At 36.1% G+C, this 17,368-nt stretch overlaps 1 protein-coding gene across 1 annotated transcript in view; it reads left to right on the forward strand.

Annotated features, from left to right (window-relative positions):
• RNF212 (ring finger protein 212) overlaps positions 1–5,451 on the forward strand; it is a 37,409-nt gene extending 31,958 nt beyond the window's left edge. The window contains exons 10-12 of the mRNA XM_043969510.1: positions 2,283–2,346; positions 4,490–4,671; positions 5,414–5,451. Of these exons, the coding sequence (XP_043825445.1) occupies positions 2,283–2,346; positions 4,490–4,671; positions 5,414–5,451 (284 nt within the window). The remainder of the gene's footprint in view (positions 1–2,282; positions 2,347–4,489; positions 4,672–5,413) is intronic.
• Positions 5,452–17,368: the final 11,917 nt, after the last annotated feature.

Below are 17,368 nucleotides of genomic sequence, written 5' to 3' on the forward strand. Positions count from 1 at the left end.
CCTCAGACACTTGACACTTACTAGCTATGTGACCCTGGGCAAGTCACTTAACCCCAATTGCCTCACTAAAAAAATAAAATAAAATAAAGTCACTTCTAAAAATTTCAGATGATCACAGTTGTGGGTTTTTTTGACAGCCAGATCCAAAGATAGTTCAAAGATAGTTCCAAGGATAGATCTAAAGATCCAAGGATAGTTTATTTTGTGATAATAGATTATATAATGTCACAAAACACACAGTACTGTTCCCAATTGAGCAGTTTCAAAGTTTTAGTTCTTTTTTTTTTTTTTTTTTGGCGGGGCAATGGGGGTTAAGTGACTTGCCCAGGGTCACACAGCTAGTAAGTGTCAAGTGTCTGAGGCTGGATTTGAACTCAGATACTCCTGACTCCAGGGCCGGTGCATTATCCACTGCACCACCTAGCCGCCCCAAAAGTTTTAGTTCTTAATCATACTTTTTACCTTGAACATTGAAAGTTTATATTTGGACCCTATAATGAAATGTTGAATTCATTAATTAAAAAAAATATATCTGCTAAATATTATAATCTTCATAGTCATATCATATTACTTTTACACTCAGGTGAAAAGGATGTGAAGGTGGCAACTAACTCATCTTTCAAATTTAATAGATTGATAATCTGACTATGGGAAAGCCACCTAACATCTGTCTCTTAGAAGTGTAACATGCTTGCTACCCATGTGTTTACACAGAATGACAAATAATCAAGAGTGGGTTTTGATTTCATAAAATCAGTTATTTTGGCAGCATCTACTAATACTCCTATTTATTGTGGCAATCTCTTTCGTGCCAGCAATTGTTTGTGTATGCGGCAGTATATCCATACTATATTTGCATTAATTTTTTTAATACATGAAGCAGCACCCCTAAATTGCTAAGTCATCAATTGTGCTCTGTCTGTACACATTCCACAACAAGACCACCAACTGATTTTTTTCCTTAAAAGTATGAATTAGGTTAAAATGTCTTCTTCTCTTAACTGATGGCAAATAGCATATTCTCCTCTACTTTACCATTTGGTATATTATATCTTACAAATATAACTAAAATTGCTCAGTTACAAACATCAGCTTCTCATCTCATTAAAGAGCATACAGATCGGAATCACTTTTGTAGGTCTTTTTCCAATAACTGCTTCAACATCATTGGATATATCATGTATCCTATAAAATACTGTACTGTTAGAAATGGATAGCATCTCTAACTTTTTAATTCAAGAGTATCCAAAGATAAACTTGGTAATTGCTTTGGCGCATGTCAGAACTAAACTTTTCTGTAATGGTACGAGCTTCCTCATTTATTTATTTATTTCTGCAGTTTTATAACTTTACTAAATAGGAAGTTTAAATTACCTTTTCCACTTGTTTAGTCACAGAAAAAAGATGAATCAATATTGCATGTTTTCCAATCTGAGTCTTTCTACTTAAAAAAAATCCACAGGCTTATCAACATTGCTTTCATGTTTTGATTGTAAATGTCAAGAGAGAATGGAAGGTTTTAAGCTGTTATACACAAGAATTTCTCCAGAGAATATACACTGTGATCATGGATATTATTCATTATATCCAACAAATAAGGAACCAGATTTAATGTATTCTTCATTGTATTTCCTCTTTATCATTCTTGTTGTAATTCAGGCATCTCAAACATTTTTGCATTATTTCAGCTATGACCTATTGACTTTTACTAATTTTCAGATTTCAGTATGTTGAATCTGAATGAATATTTTGAGATTCCTCATTAAAGCATCTTTCAGCATTCTTTTTTTCATATACTTCTAATCTCTATTCAATGATCAATTGGGACTGTTATAATTTTAAAAATAAAATATTTTTACAAAAATTTCATTTTTGTATTCAATAACTTATTAAATCTATATTAACTCTTTGCCAATACAACTGATATAAATATGTATTCCTGTGTTGGATGCTTGTGCATTGTGGGGCAAGAAAATTGTGTCCTAAACATTAATATATCAAGCACCATTTATTTGAGGAAAAAATAATAAAAAATTAAGTAGAGGGACAGCTAGGTGGCGCAGTGGATAGAGCACCGGCCCTGGAGTCAGGAGGACCTGAGTTCAAATCCAGCCTCCGACACTTAACACTTACTAGCTGTGTGACCCTGGGCAAGTCACTTAACTCCAATTGCCTCACTAAAAAAAAAAAAAAATTAAGTAGAATCAGAGCAAATTATTTATTTTTCTAAAAAGCGTCATAATGAAGCAAAAAGTGTAATATTTTAAAACATTATTTCACAGGAAGCATTTCTTATAGAGGGTCCCAGCTGGTTGGACTTCCCTCAACTCAGAATAGCATATCAAGGTCTGTATGGTGATTTATGTGTACAGCATGATTCTAAGGAGAGGAATAGGTTATATATTTAATGTTATCTTGTAATAGTTTCATGGTTAGGAAATTGTTTACTTTGTATTTTTCCTTATTGAATATTTTGTGTATTTAGTTTTATTTAGTGATTTTTATGTTAGGAAATATTGAGTCACTTTCAGGATCTTGTGGTGTTTGCAGATGATTTGAAGCTGAGAGAGACAGCTGGCACTGTGGGTGATGGTCAGAACCCAAAAGAACTCAACAGATGAGAAGGTTGCACTGAAACCTAATATGAAATTTAATAAGAAGAAGTGGAATATCCTACACTTGTGTTCTCAAAAATTAACTTCATGAGGACAAAATTGGATAGGAATAACCAGAGAGCAGTTTGTATGAAAAAGATCTTGGTAAACTCTAAGCCCATTAGGAGATAAGAGTGCAAAACAGGGGCCAAAAAAGCCATATGGAATGAAGGCTATGGTGTCCAGGCCTTGGAAAGTGATTGCTCCTCTTTATTCTGCTATGACCATCTCATAGCCCAGATGTCATCTTATATTCTGGGTGGCATATTTCAGCTTTGGCTTTGATAAGCTGGAGGACCTCCAAAGGAAAGCATAGAGCCCAGTGAATGATCCTGAAACTGACATACAAGGATTTGGCCACACATGACTTGGAAAACAGAAAATGTAAGGGGCGTGCACGTGATAGCTCTCCAAGATGCCTGAAGGAAAGGGGATTCAATTTGTTCTGTTTGTTCTTAGAGGGAACAACTAGGGCCAATAGAAATTTCAGGGAATCGGTTTTAGGCTGATGTAAGGGAAAATCTCCTTACAATTAGACCTGCCTAAAAGTGGAATAGTCTGCAGGGGTAACGGATTCCCCTTCATTTGAGTAGTTTAAACAAAAACTCATTCACTGTCCTCGTGTTGAAGATGTTGTAAAGGGGATTTCAGGTATAGGTTGAATTTAAAATTGAGATTCTGTGATTCTCTGATCTTTACTCTTATATAGTACACCTAGCTCCCCAAAGGACACATCTGCTTCCTTTTTTCTTTTTCTTTTTTGTTTTGGTTATTTGCTTATCAGCGTATGAATAAGCTCTCAGAATTCAGTGATATCACTTTGCAGAGATATAGAAGTTTCATATTCTCATTTACTCTAATCTTTAAAAGTTTGTTTTGATTGGTATGGTAATATGTTATACAGTTATTTGAGAATCAGATGAAAATGATAGAGCTGATTGATTTTTAAGTTGTCTGATAGACAAGACCCTAGGCAGCAAGTCACTTAACCACTCAAGGATTTAAGTTGCAGAGAAGATATAGACTTGCATTAATAAAGGGAGTTTCCTCATCAGGGAATTTTCTGTCACTGAAATCATACTTCTAGTTCTTGTTCTGTATTAAAAAAGAAGTCACGGGGGCAGCTAGGTGGCGCAGTGGATAGAGCACCGGCCCTGGATTCAGGAGGACCTGAGTTCAAATGCGGCCTCAGACACTTAACAATTACTAGCTGTGTGACCCTAGGCAAGTCACTTAACCCCAATTGCCTCACCAAAAAAAAAAAAAAAAAGAAGTCACATGAGTCTAATATCTAGAAGATAACTTTTAGCATACACTGTGCCTCACATTTTTGGGTAATATGCTTCCTAGTTTTGTGAACCTTAAGTAAAATATTGATTGTATATTTAATCATGTATTAATATATATATTAATAGTAATCGTATGTGTTCAAAAATTATCTGTATGTAAATTATGTACTTTGGGCTTTTTTGGTTTTGTTTCTTTTTGGTGAGGCAACTGGGGTTAAGTGACTTGCCCAGGGTCACACAGCTAGTAAGTGTTAAGTGTCTGAGGCCGGATTTGAACTCAGGTCCTCCTGACTCTAGGCCAGTACTCTATCCACTGCACCAGCTAGCTGCCCCTAAATTATGCACTTTGATAAGTAATTAATATTATATTAAACTAAGAAAAATGTGAGGAGGGTATATCTGCTTGCTGCCAAAGGTAATTAAAACCAGATTTTAAAAGACTTAGGTTATCTACAATTTATTTCATTTTTTAATATGCATAATAAATAGTGGAAAATCATGTTGTTAAAAGAAATGTGTTAATGATTACATTGGTTGTGTTAATAGGACGCCACCATCACAATTTCCTCATAATGGACCTTCACATGTTCTGCCATCCTCCTTGCAAAGTAGAGTAGGAATGTGGGATACTTCTGGCTTCAGAATTCCTCAATTTACACCTCCATCTCAGTCTTCAGTGCCAAGACAGCCGATTAGCATATCCAATCTTCTACAGAGGCAATGTTTAGGCAAGTGAATGATCTAATTTTTAAAATTAATTAACTAGAAAAGTAATTTAGTTCTTGTAAGATAGAGTATTAATTCACTTGTATTCAAGAGTTGTATTTATGAGAGAATTTATTTTAAAGAAAGCTGGGGCAGCTAGATGGCACAGTGGATAGAGCACTGGCCCTGGATTCAGGAGGACCTGAGTTCAAATCTGGCCTCAGACACTTAACACTTAACTAGCTGTGTGACCCTGGGCAAGTCACTTAATCCCAGTTGCCTCACACACACTCTCTCTCTCTCTCTCTCTCTCTCTCTCTCTCTCTCTCTCTCTCTCTCACACACACACACACACACACACACACACACACACACATGCGCGCGCGCGTGCACACACGGAAAAAAAAGAAAGATAAGCTACTGGTTGAGAAAATCATAAATATTTATCAGAATTCTGTTTCTAGTGTTTCGTGCATATATTTCTTTATGAAAGACTTTTTTCAAGTACTCTGGTTCTCTAGTATACTTGAGGAATGGGAAGTCTGAATTTTAAAAATGTGTGTTCCAGTATGTGTTTCCTCTACTTCCCTAGAAGATGTGTTTATTTGAATTTACAGAGACTGATTTTATTTCCATTCTTCTCAAATACTCAAAATTCCAAACTTGTTTTAAGTAACTCCATGTTTTATATGTACTTTGTTATCTATAATACATATCAATACAGGCCGATGGATATATTTCATATATACTCATTCTTTATTGTAGGGTCTACTCTTCTTGGAGGAAACACACTAGGAAGATGATTGTGGTTTTGTGATGATTGCTTTCCATTAATTTTCAGATGGATCCCTCTATCAACATTTGTCTATCAGCTGTTGAATGTTGTACTCATTTTTCTTGATGCTATAATTAAGTGTATAATATTGAATAAAGAATATTTTTCTTATGTCTTGGAGGAACAAACTTTAAAAAAACCTTTTTCCATAGTAAAACTATACCCCTTTAAAATATTAGTCTTGGGGAACAGGTTTAACAGTTTAGTACATACATTATAATCTGTACATATATTGTATAGACTTTTCTGTGTGTTTTTTCATTTTGAGGGAACATGATTTGATCAGTCTTCCTTCAAACCAGTCAAAAATGACTATTCCCATTTTTGGTCATCTTTGCTAATTTGCTGGTTATAATATGACACATGATAGGCACTTGACTTGGACTCTAGAAAAAAAAAAGAACACAGAATTATTGTCAGAAGAGTTGGATTCTATTGCTAGCTCTCTTATTTGCTACTTCTGCATTCTGGGGCAGATCATCTGACTTCTCCAGGCATTTGTTTACTCATTTTGTAGTGTAAGAGACTAGATGATCTGTGAGGTTACTTGCAAATCCAAAATCCTGTCAGTTTCTAAATCAGCTGGAAATGAAAAAGTATTAAGTTTGGTTGGTTGAATCTATTTGGAAAGGATACTAAAAAGCAAATAGATGATTTTATGCATTTGTAAAGGCAACCCAATTTTTTGTCCAAATTGACTATATTTTTCACTTTTTATGTGTATGCTGTTAATATCATATTGATAATATATAGCCAGAAGTCATTCCCCAATAGATAAGTGGTCATGAACGAATAGTTCTCAAAATAATTGTAAACTACTTAAAACCTTATGAAATAAAACTCTAAATCACTAATAAGAGGGATACAAATCAACATAGGCTTGAGGTTCCATAGTATAACCAGCAAATTGACAACAAAGATGATAAAAGTGGAAATAATAGTTAAGTGCCTACATGCCAGGCATGATGCTAGACCTTGGGGATAGAAATATAAAGAATGAAACACTCTCTCCTCTCAAGGAGCCTGTGTGCAAGCATGAATTAGTCCTGCTCTTCTGGAATAAAGTTTGGAATTTTGCTAGGAAATTGACTAAAATGCTCATAGTGTTTGACTCAGAGATTTCACTTCTGGGAATATACCCTAAGGACCTCAGTGATAAAAAGAAAGGTTCCATGTGTGCCAAAATGTTTGTAGAGTCCAAGAACTAGAAACAAAATCGATGCCGTTGATTTGGGAACAGCCAAACCAGTTGTGATTTGGAACATAATGGAGTCTTACTCCTGCTCAATAAGAAAAGATCAGTGTAGAGGAGCATATGAAGACTTGTGTGAACTGAGGCAAACCTGGAAAAGCATCTATTCAGGGACTATAACAATATAAATTCAAGCAACAACAACACAGAAACTTAATCTTGAGAAATTATGGAAAACAAGCTTGGTCCCAAGGAAGAATTAGGAGAATGCAGCTCCCTCCCTTCTTTACAGAAGTGGACTTAGAGGATAGGTGTGAAACACCGATTTGGAAGATGTAGCAGTTTTCTTTGTTTTGTTGCTGTTGCTTGTTTTTTTCAGGGCAATGAGGGTTAAGTGACTTGCCCAGGGTTACACAGCTATTAAGTGTCAAGTGTCTGAGACCACATTTGAACTCAGATCCTCCTGAATCCAGGGCCAGTGCTTTATCCACTGTGCCACCTAGCTGCCCCCCCCCAGCAGTTAGTTTTATTGAGCTGTTTCACCTCTGTCATAAAAAGGGAGATGTAAAATAAAAGATATGAATGAATTTTTAAAGTTTCATTATTTAAGTGAAATTTGTATTAAAACTGCATTGTGTGGGGGCAGCTAGATGGTACAGTGGATAAAGCACTGGCCCTGGATTCAGGAGTACCTGAGTTTAAATCCAGCCTCAGACACTTAACACTTACTAGCTGTGTGATCCTGGGCAAGTCACTTAACCCCAATTGCCTCACCAAAAACATTAAAAAAAAAAACTAAAAAAAACAACAACTGCATTGTGATGATTTTAAAGCTCCAAATATGTTATTTTGCTTATCTGTTAAAAACCAGATAAAATCTTTATAAGGCAGCCCATGAAAAGGTAATAATGGAGATACTGAAATACAGGGTATCCTGAAAGTCTTAGTGCACCTTAAACGTTTTAGCAATTATACCACATAAAGCAGAACTGAAGCCTAGTTATATTAACTGTTCTATAGGCAAGCTCATTCTTCCTTTTTCTCTAAAAGAAAATTTACAGTATATCCTTGGTACACTAGAGGGTGCTCTGTCCCCAATAAACTCCCTGTAGTAAAAGTTGAATTTTCTTCTACAACAATAAAAAGCTATCCTTGATTGCTTTTGTCACGGTTTATAAAGGGAATGTGTTGGCTAAATTATTTGAAAAAATTATTTGTGGCTAGGCTGTGCTTTCTAAAATTATTTGCTACTTATAAATTAATGGCTATTGCACCTGTTTGGGCAGTAAGTATTTATTATTAATTAATATTACATATTATTAAAGTATTGACCATGTGTCTCCTTGACTTCCCCACCAACCACAGACTTACAGGTCTAAACAATTACATACCCTAAGAAACAGCCTTCTGAGCCAAGAGGGTGAGGAGGGACAGACAGACAGAGACAGAGAGCGCAGGCACTAGTGTGGGAAGTAAAGGAGACACTGACCCTAGTGTAGCCAGGAGTTTTATCCCCCTTAGATAGAGGCTGGTCACCACCATACGTTGGTCTAAGCTAATTGGTTAGCATCATTCAGCTCCACTGATTGACATGACTTGGGATGGGGGTGGTCTAAGGCTCAAATTCCAACCATCTAGGCATGCTTCTTCTCCAAGCTAAACAAAAGAATCGATCTGCATTCCTTTTGTTCACTTGGGTTCATCCCTGGCAGGGTTTAAAACTTCCTCCCAAGAATTTAACTTTCTGGGGTGAGGTGGGGAGAAAGCAGCTAAAATTAATGTCTGGGTTTCTCACAGAAATCCATTATTGGGGGTAGCTAGGTGGCGCAGTGGATAAAGTACTGGCCCTGGATTCAGGAGGACCTGAGTTCAAATTTGACTTCAGACACTTGACACTTATTAGCTGTGTGACCCTGGACAAGTCACTTGACCCTTATTGCCCTGCAAAAAAGAAAGAAAGAAGTCCATTATTAATAATTATTTTCTCACAGGAATAGATAGCAAAAATGCATATTAAGTACTAAGAAGATGAAATATTGTTGTCTTGGGCAACTGTGAGACCGAGAAAGGAAACTGAGTAAAAAAACCTGACCAATCCATAGTCAGCCCGTACACACATACACATATATCATAGAGGCAGCTAAGTGGCACATTGGATAGAGGGTTGGGTCTGGAGCCTAGAAGACCAGACTTCAAATTCTCCCTCAGACACTTAATAGCTCTGTGACCTTGGCAAGTCACTTCACCTCTGCCTCAGTTTCCTCAACTGTAAAATGAGTGGGGGGTAATAATAGCACATACCTCTCAGGGCTGTTGTGAGGATCAAAAGGGATCGTATTTGCTAGCTATTATTCTCCTTTTTCACTGTAAATACTGTAAAGGAATCACTGTTGCTCGCTATTGGATATATACCTACACGCACACATTTATGCAGAGCAGCATTTATATTGAAGGCTTTTCTCCCATGGTAGGACTTTTGAGTATTGGAAGTTTATCCCTTCTCCCTTATGGAAGCTGAGTTAGCATATCATATGTGCAATCCCAAGGGAAAAAAACCTTAACTTCTTCTAGGTGACCTTTGATTCCTCACTTGAAAATGCAACCAAAGGCCATTCTCTTGGCACTTGCTAGACAATTGGCATGTATTCTGTCAGTATTACTCAGTCCTTGCTCTCACCCTCCCCTCCACTAAAACCCTCTGAAATCCCTCCACCCCCCTCCCTAGTAATTTCATAAAGTGTCCAGCTGGGTCCTGATGACCCCATAGAACCTGGAATCATAGATAAGGTCCTCCATAGCCCCCTTGTTAGCCTCAAATAAGTCAGGAACATGTAACGTGAAGATATGCTTATTATCTATCTAAAGCAGGGGTATATTAGAAGCCATTCCTTTAAAAAAAAGTTATTTGCCATTTCATCCAAAAATAATATTGACAACATCATCAAATGAAGACTTTATTTAAGGTGACTGGAGTGAAGGACTAGATCCTGAAAATAAGAGGTAAATAATTCTAACTAGCATATATCTGCTTGTCATAAAGTAATCTTCCACATTGACTTGTTCTTTTTAAATATTTGCAAATATTAGCACTTAGAAGATGTATCAAGAACTCACTTAAGCAGCTCTCTGAGCTCATATGGAGAGAGTTTCATAAACATTAGTTAATGGCTCAATTATACATCAGAGATTTCTGAAAATGAAAGTTATTTTTCATGGTTAAAATGCTTCTATTTCAAAAATATAATTAGAGCAGATGTTATTTTAAAACTTTTTTCATCATAATTTGGTCAACATTTGGGACTCACTAAGGTTTCTAGAAACTCCTTCGATGTAATTGTGCCAAAATGTTCCTATTTGAAGGGAAGTTATCTTTTTTAGCACTGGTATTCTAGTGATATATGGCTGCAAATCATCCATCACAATGATCTCACAAAAACAGAAATTACAGGGGACCCAAAAGAAGACAGAGGAAAAATTCGTGGCTGTAGCATATTGCAAACAATCACTCTTTGTGACAAGTGTTAGAAAAAACATTGTTAATGACATCTAGAACCAAAAAGGGATGGGGGCTGGTTATGTAGCTGGAGTGACCAGAATATATGGGCATTGGGAGTGCTGCTGATATCCGTCAAATAGCAAAAGAACCAGGAAAAAAGGCCTCCACTGCAATGGGGGGATACTCTATGGGAAATTTATGGACAGGAGGAAATAGACAAGAATTACTCAGGATGAGAAGGAGTGGATGGTTTGCGATGTATAACAGAGGAGGAGAGTACCCATTGAGAAGATTGTGGACGGTCCTATAGGGAATTAATCTCCTTATGGTAGAGCTCTTCCCTTTCAAATGTTGAGAGGGTCAACAAAAATGAATGTTATATTCTTGAAACAGACCTTTCTTTGGAAGGTGATTGCAAGTTGGTTTAGGTTACTATGGAAATTAAACTATCCTCTGTCTACTTTCAGTGACTTAACAGTAGTTCAACATAAGATAATGTTTTCTTACAAATCTTTTTAGAAAGGATATGCTTATTTAATAATATCAAATATGTGCCTTGGACTATAATATGTAAAGTTTTTTTTTTTACATAACAACATATGAAAACATCTTCGAGTTCATTTATTTGCTAGATTGCCGTTGTCATTTAAAGTTTGCCCTGATTTTTCTTTTCTTAAAAGATGCATTGACCATGTATGGTATTTGGAAGAGTACATGTAAGAAGTCAGCTGTTAACTTGTTTAGTCTCTTAGCTACAGTATTTAAATCATCACTTGCCAAATAGCATTCTTTGCATTCAAAATAATTAAGCTGCCAATTGCTACTTGTTCATTTCTGCACTTGAGTTCTGAGGCTGATGTAGGACACTCATCACGCATACCTTCAGGAAGGCATTTAGATATAATGCAGCAATCTATGTTCCAACATTCTTGCTCCTCATTTGTCACTTCAAAGCAATGTGAGACTCAATAGGTCCTGCCATTTGGCAGAATACAGTTTCAATCTTAGAACCACTGTGGATAAAAGGAAGATCAGTCAAGGACAGTGAGGGGGAGGGAAATATTTCTCCTTATCAGTCCTTCCTTGGCCCAGGATTTATTGGAAACTCCATACTCTTTGCTTCTTCAAAGTGCGAGGTTATTTAACTAGCACTATTTTGCCAATGCTAAGTGAAGTATTTTATTAACAAAAGATTCTAGTACATAAATTACCATCAGATAATTTACTCAAACGGATCTGTAATCTCTAATATTCAGATGTTGCCTCCAGTGATTCATACTGCAACCCATCCAGAGTTGTGACTCTCCAGGAGAGTTGCCTGTCTTGTGCAACTCTCTATGTCCTCCTCTGGAGGACATGATAGTGGTATTCCAGGACATTTCACTCATTTCTTACAGTGCTTGTGGGGCAGGGCCAACAAAACTTTTTAACTGCTGCAATGTTTTCCATAATTTCTGGTCTCTTTAGAGCCATACTCCTTGGCTATTAAGTGAATAAGGATATGGTTTTGCTTCCTGGCATTTTGTAACTTGCAGGTACTGTCCTAGGTCACATCACAGTAGATCCACTCAACACGTCAGAGGTCTTTGTTTTCTCCCAACCTTGGAAAGTACCGCTGCAGCATTCTCTCCATTTATATGGTGTTGTCCCCTTTACACATTGTCTAGCCCATCTTCTCTTTCTGTCATTCTTTACTCCTATTCTTTGTTGGATTTAATTATATTTAATTCAGTATTTAGATATGATTTAATCATATTTTAATATATTTGTTCCTAACTTGTCACTTAAAGGCCATGTTAGTCAGAAGCTTTCTCCAAACTGTGGTTTCAAGATAGGAAACATTGGTTAGCAGTGGCTGTTTGTGTATAAACTTAAATTTTCATGTAACATTGAATACTTAGACCTTGTTGAAATTATATGTCTTATAAATTATAGAATCTTAATGAAATCTATGATGAGAAAAAATGAGAATCTTAGTAAAATTTATGATGAAAAATGAGATTATTCTAATATTGATACAGAATTGATTCCAGGTAGATCAATTATCTAAATATTTTAAAATAATTTCAAAAAATTAGAAGATGGAATGGTTTATTGTAATTGAGATGGGGAAATTCTTTTTTTTAGTTTTTAATTTGATTTTATTAAAAAAAATTTTCCCAATTACATATAAAGATATTTTTGAGTTCCTGTTTTTCTCCTCTCCTCTCTTCCCTTTCCCCTCCCTAAACCAGCAAGCGATCTGATATATATTATACATTACAATCATGTTAAACATATTTCCACATTAGTTATGTTGTAAGCAAAGAATCAGAACAAAAGGAAAAAAACACAAGAAAGAATAAACTACAACAAAAATGAAAATAGTGTGCTTCCATCCATATCTACATCCATTCCACTGTAAGTCTTTTGGCATTGTCTTGGATCATTGTATTGCTAAGAAGAGTTAAGTCTATCACAGTTAATTATCACACAATGTTGTTGATACTATGTACAATGTTCTTTTGGTTCTGCTCATTTCACTCAGCATCAATTCATGTAAGTCCAGGTTTTTCTGAAATCCATCTGCTGATCATTTCTTACAGCACAATAGTATTCCATCACATTAATATACCACAACTTGTTTAGCTATTCCCCAATTGATGGGCATCTTGAGGAGGGGTAATTCTTATCTGCTGAACAAATAGAAAAAACATTGGAGTCAAAACAGCAATTCATCCAAAATATAAAAGAAACAGATTGAAAAATTATTTCTGATGACATTTTTCATATATGTGTGTAGTTATGATACAAATGTGGTATCTATAATCTATAAGGCATTTACATCTATTTATAAGAGCAAAATCCAAAATCTTAAATGGTTAAAGAACCTGAATAAGCAGTCCTCAAAAGGAGAAACAGATTATTAATTTAGTTGTAACTCTAATCACAGAAATTCAAATGAAAACAAGTGTGAGATAGTATATTATATGCCACTTACTAATTTGGCAAAAGTAGATTAGAAATAACATTTAGCTTTGGAGATGATAGGATAAGATTGATAAAGCTATGAATCGGTATAATTTTTTCAATTTATTTTACAGTTAATCAAAATATCAACAAAGGGGATTAATTGATTGATTGATTGATTAAAAAAAGAACAAGTCATATCAGGCTAAATTAATTTCCTTTGACAGCAGCTAGTTGGCGCAGTGGATAAATCACTGGCCCTGGATTCAGGAAGACCTGAGTTCAAATGTGACCTCAGACACTTGATACTTACTAGCTGTGTGACCCTAAGTAAGTCACTTAACCCTCATTGTTCCACAAAAACAAACAAACAAATAAAAGCAGAAGAAAGATGACTGTAAAACAGTGACATACTGGGTTTTTTAAAAAAGTATATATTAAATCTAATACCATAATTATAAAACTGCCCTGCTTGTCTGCGTCCCTTTTAAAATCTCCTTTCTATTCTTTCTGTGTATTTTTAAAGTGTTTCATTGATCCTCTTTTTTTTTTTTCATCACTGTCCCTGTTCACTCATCCTCACTCCACGATTCTTTCCTATCTCAAAATAAAAGGCCTCCCTTGTGTGTAGGCAACCTTCTTGTAAAGCAGCGGGATGATACCCAAGTGCTAAAAAGCTTTTCATACCTTTTGACCTAGGGAGCTCACAACTACTAAAATTATGCCCTGAGGGTGTTATTGAAAAGGGAAAAAAGGCCTAGCTAACAAAAATATTCATAGCAACTCTTCTCATAATAGCAAAACACTGGAAGCAACCCATATGTAGAGCGATTGAGAAATATATGCATAAAGTGTTGTACATTAACATAATAGAATATTGCCCCATAAAGAGTGCCATGAGTGCCCTAAAAAAAGGAAGACATATGAAATGCTACTGCATGAACAAAGTAGAATCAGACCAATAATATACCCATCAACTATGACTACGTAAAATTAATAGCAACAAAATCATTAAAAATACATAAAAAGGAGAGACCAGAAGGGGACATAGAAGAAATTGGATGTTTTTGTTACACAGTTAAAAGCAAATTACAAATAATTTGGAAGTTATGGCTTTATGTCTTAGCATTTTTATTTGGTTGATGTGAAAGTTTGTTTTTGTCTGTGGTTATTAACTTGGGAATTTTTTTTTCCAATTATAGAATCTTAGATCTGAAAAAGACCTGGTTGATATAGTGCCACCAGTACTTTAAGCATGAATCCCATACAGGACATCCCCACATGCAGTTGTTCACTCTCTACCTGAAGGTCTCTGTCCTGGGGATCTCAATACCTTCCAGGGCAGCCCCCTTGCACTTTAGGTCATAACTGATAAGAGAGTCCTTTCATTTTTCAAGCCAAAATCTGTTTCCCTGCAACTTCCATCTGTGAGTCCATATTCTGCCAACAGTGGCCATGCAGAGCAAGTCTAATCCCTCTTCTATAAGACAGTTTTTCAAATGTTTAAAGATGGTGCTTACGGCCCATTTGATTTTTGAGACAGCATTATAATGTCTTCTCTTAACCAGCCTGAACGTCCACAGTTCTTTCCCATGACAAAGATTGGAATCCTCTTACCATTCTGAATGCTTCTCAATGTCCTTCTAAATGCAGTGATCAGAACTGAATAAATCCTGCATATGTATTTAATAAGACTAATTCTCCTTCTTCTAGACATTTTGTATTAAGGCAAGCCAAGATCAAATTAGGCTTGGTTTGTTTGCTTGGTTTTGGTGACTGTCACCCCTGAATTAAACTTGCAGTCAGTCCCTCAAAATCTTCAGATCTTTTCCTCTCTTTAACTTTCTCTTTTCTTTTTTCTTTTTGGTGGTGGGGGGGCAGGACAATGAGGGTTAAGTGACTTGCCCAGGGTCACAAAGCTGGTAAGTGTCAAGTGTCTGAGACTAGATTTGAACTCAGGTCCTCCTGAATCCAGAACTGGTGCTTTATCCAATGTGACACCTAGCTACCCACCTCCTTAACTTTCTAACCATATTTCCTTCATCTTGCATTTGAACAATTGTTTTTGGACCAAATTTCTCTGTATTTAATGCCATCTTATTCCATATGACCTCTTTTTCCATTTCTGGATCCCTTTGATTTCTCTTCTGACAATCAACATATTAACTATTTTCAGTCCCCATCATCTGCAGATTTGGCGAGCATGCATAGAATTCACCCATTCATCTAAGTCACAGAAGAAAATGTTGATTGGCAACTTCGCTTGAGACCTTCCTATGGTTGACATCGATCCATTAATCATTATTCTTTGGCTCAGGTAGTTCAAATAGTTCTGAACTGGGGCAGCTAGGTGTCGCAGTGAATAAAGCACCAGCCCTGAATTCAGGAGGACCTGAGTTCAAATTTGACCTCAGACACTCAACACTTACCAGCCGTGTGACCCTGGGCAAGACACTTAACCCCCATTGCCCCACCAAAACCAAACAAACAAACAAAAAATAGTTCTGAACCTGTGTGACTGTACTCCCATCTAGCCCACATCTCTCTACCTTGTCTTTATAATGAGAGATTCTGTTAGATGACTCAATAAAAATCTATGTATATTCTGCTGACATCATTCCTCTAGTCTTGTTTTGAAGGGTTTTTTAAAAATATGCTGATTTTTTTCTTACAGTCAAAAAACTTTTCTCAGTATCCTTCCTCTCAACCCTCCCAGAGAGCCATCCCATATAATAATAATACCTAGCACTTATTATATGCAGGGCTTTGTGCTAAGAGCATTAAATAAAAAAGAGGTTTAAGTTGAAAAATAGATAATATTCTTAAAGAAAAAGAAATCATCCAAACCAATCAATACTTTGGAAAAGTCTGAAAAATATATGCTATCAATGTTCCACACTGGTGGACCTCCCAAAGGAGTGGAATGGAAGGGATTCTTCTCATATTTATTCTTGAAGACCTGCTTTTTTTTTTTTTTTTGTAATTTTGTAATATTTACTTTTGGTTGTCATACATTTTTTCTGTTTATCTTGTTTTAAACATTGTGCATATTGTTTTCTTGGCTCTGTCTACTTCACTCTGCATCAGTTCATGTAAATCTTTCCATGCTTCTGTATTTCCCTGATGGACAAGTCTATTAACACAGTCAGATATGGAAATGAAGTCAGTAAAGCACATTTTTTTTGTTGTTGTTGTTGCACATTATTTTAAAAAATCAATTTTATTTGTGTCTTTTGGTTTTTTATTTCATCAAATTTTTCTTAGTGTCCCCTCTCCCAGACAGCCATCCTATATAACAATATTTTAAAGAAAAAAAGAAAAGAAATCAGCAAAACTGATCAATGAATCAAAAAAGTCAGAAAATATTTGCAATGTACCACACTTGTATACCTTCTACAAAGTCATAGTGTTGGGAGTGTTGTTCTTTCTATGTGATTTTCCAACACTCACTTTTGATTATTTTGTGGTGGCCCTGGAAAGAGCCATTCACATTGAGACCCGATATTCTTAATGAATTTATATTGGCTTTTATTGATCACTAAAAGGGAAGGTCGGTAGCGCAGTAGATAGAGTGCCAGACCTGGAGTCAGGAAGACTCACTTTCCTTTTATTCTTTTTTTTTTCAGGGCAATGAGGGTTAAGTGACTTGCTCCGGGTCACACAACTAGTGTCAAGTGTCTGAGCAGGATTTGAACTCAGGTCCTCCTGAATCCAGTGCTGGTGCTTTATCCACTGTGCCACCTAGCTGCCCCTGACTCACTTTCCTAAATTCAAATCTAGCCCCAGACAATTACTAGCTGGGCAAGTCACTTACCCTTGTTTGCCTCAGTTTCTTCATCTGTAAAATGACCCGGAGAAGGCAAAGGCAAGCCACTCTAGTATCTCTGCCAAGAAAACTCCAAATGGGGTCATGAAGAGTCGGATGTAATTGAAATGACTCAGCAACAACAAAAGTGATCGCCTCTTTTTTAGATACTCAGAAGCCCACTTTTAAATAATCCGTTCTAGGTGTTTTGCTGTTCTTGTTGCTTTTTAAATGGAAGTCAACTCCACCAGCCTTTGGTTTGAAGTATTGACCCTTTTTGCTTATCTTCTGGCCTAGGACACTTCACCTGTTCCCAGAGTTCCTTAAAGATCTTGGACAATAATTCAGCAGTCAGACCTAGACATTTATTCAGTATCCTAGAATGTAATGTGTGAGTCAGTGGGCTTGGACTCATTGAGGGCAGGTAGAAGGCATATTGTTTA

The sequence above is a fragment of the Dromiciops gliroides genome, chromosome 6 (assembly GCF_019393635.1).
Source record: "Dromiciops gliroides isolate mDroGli1 chromosome 6, mDroGli1.pri, whole genome shotgun sequence".
Lineage (NCBI taxonomy): Eukaryota > Metazoa > Chordata > Mammalia > Microbiotheria > Microbiotheriidae > Dromiciops > Dromiciops gliroides.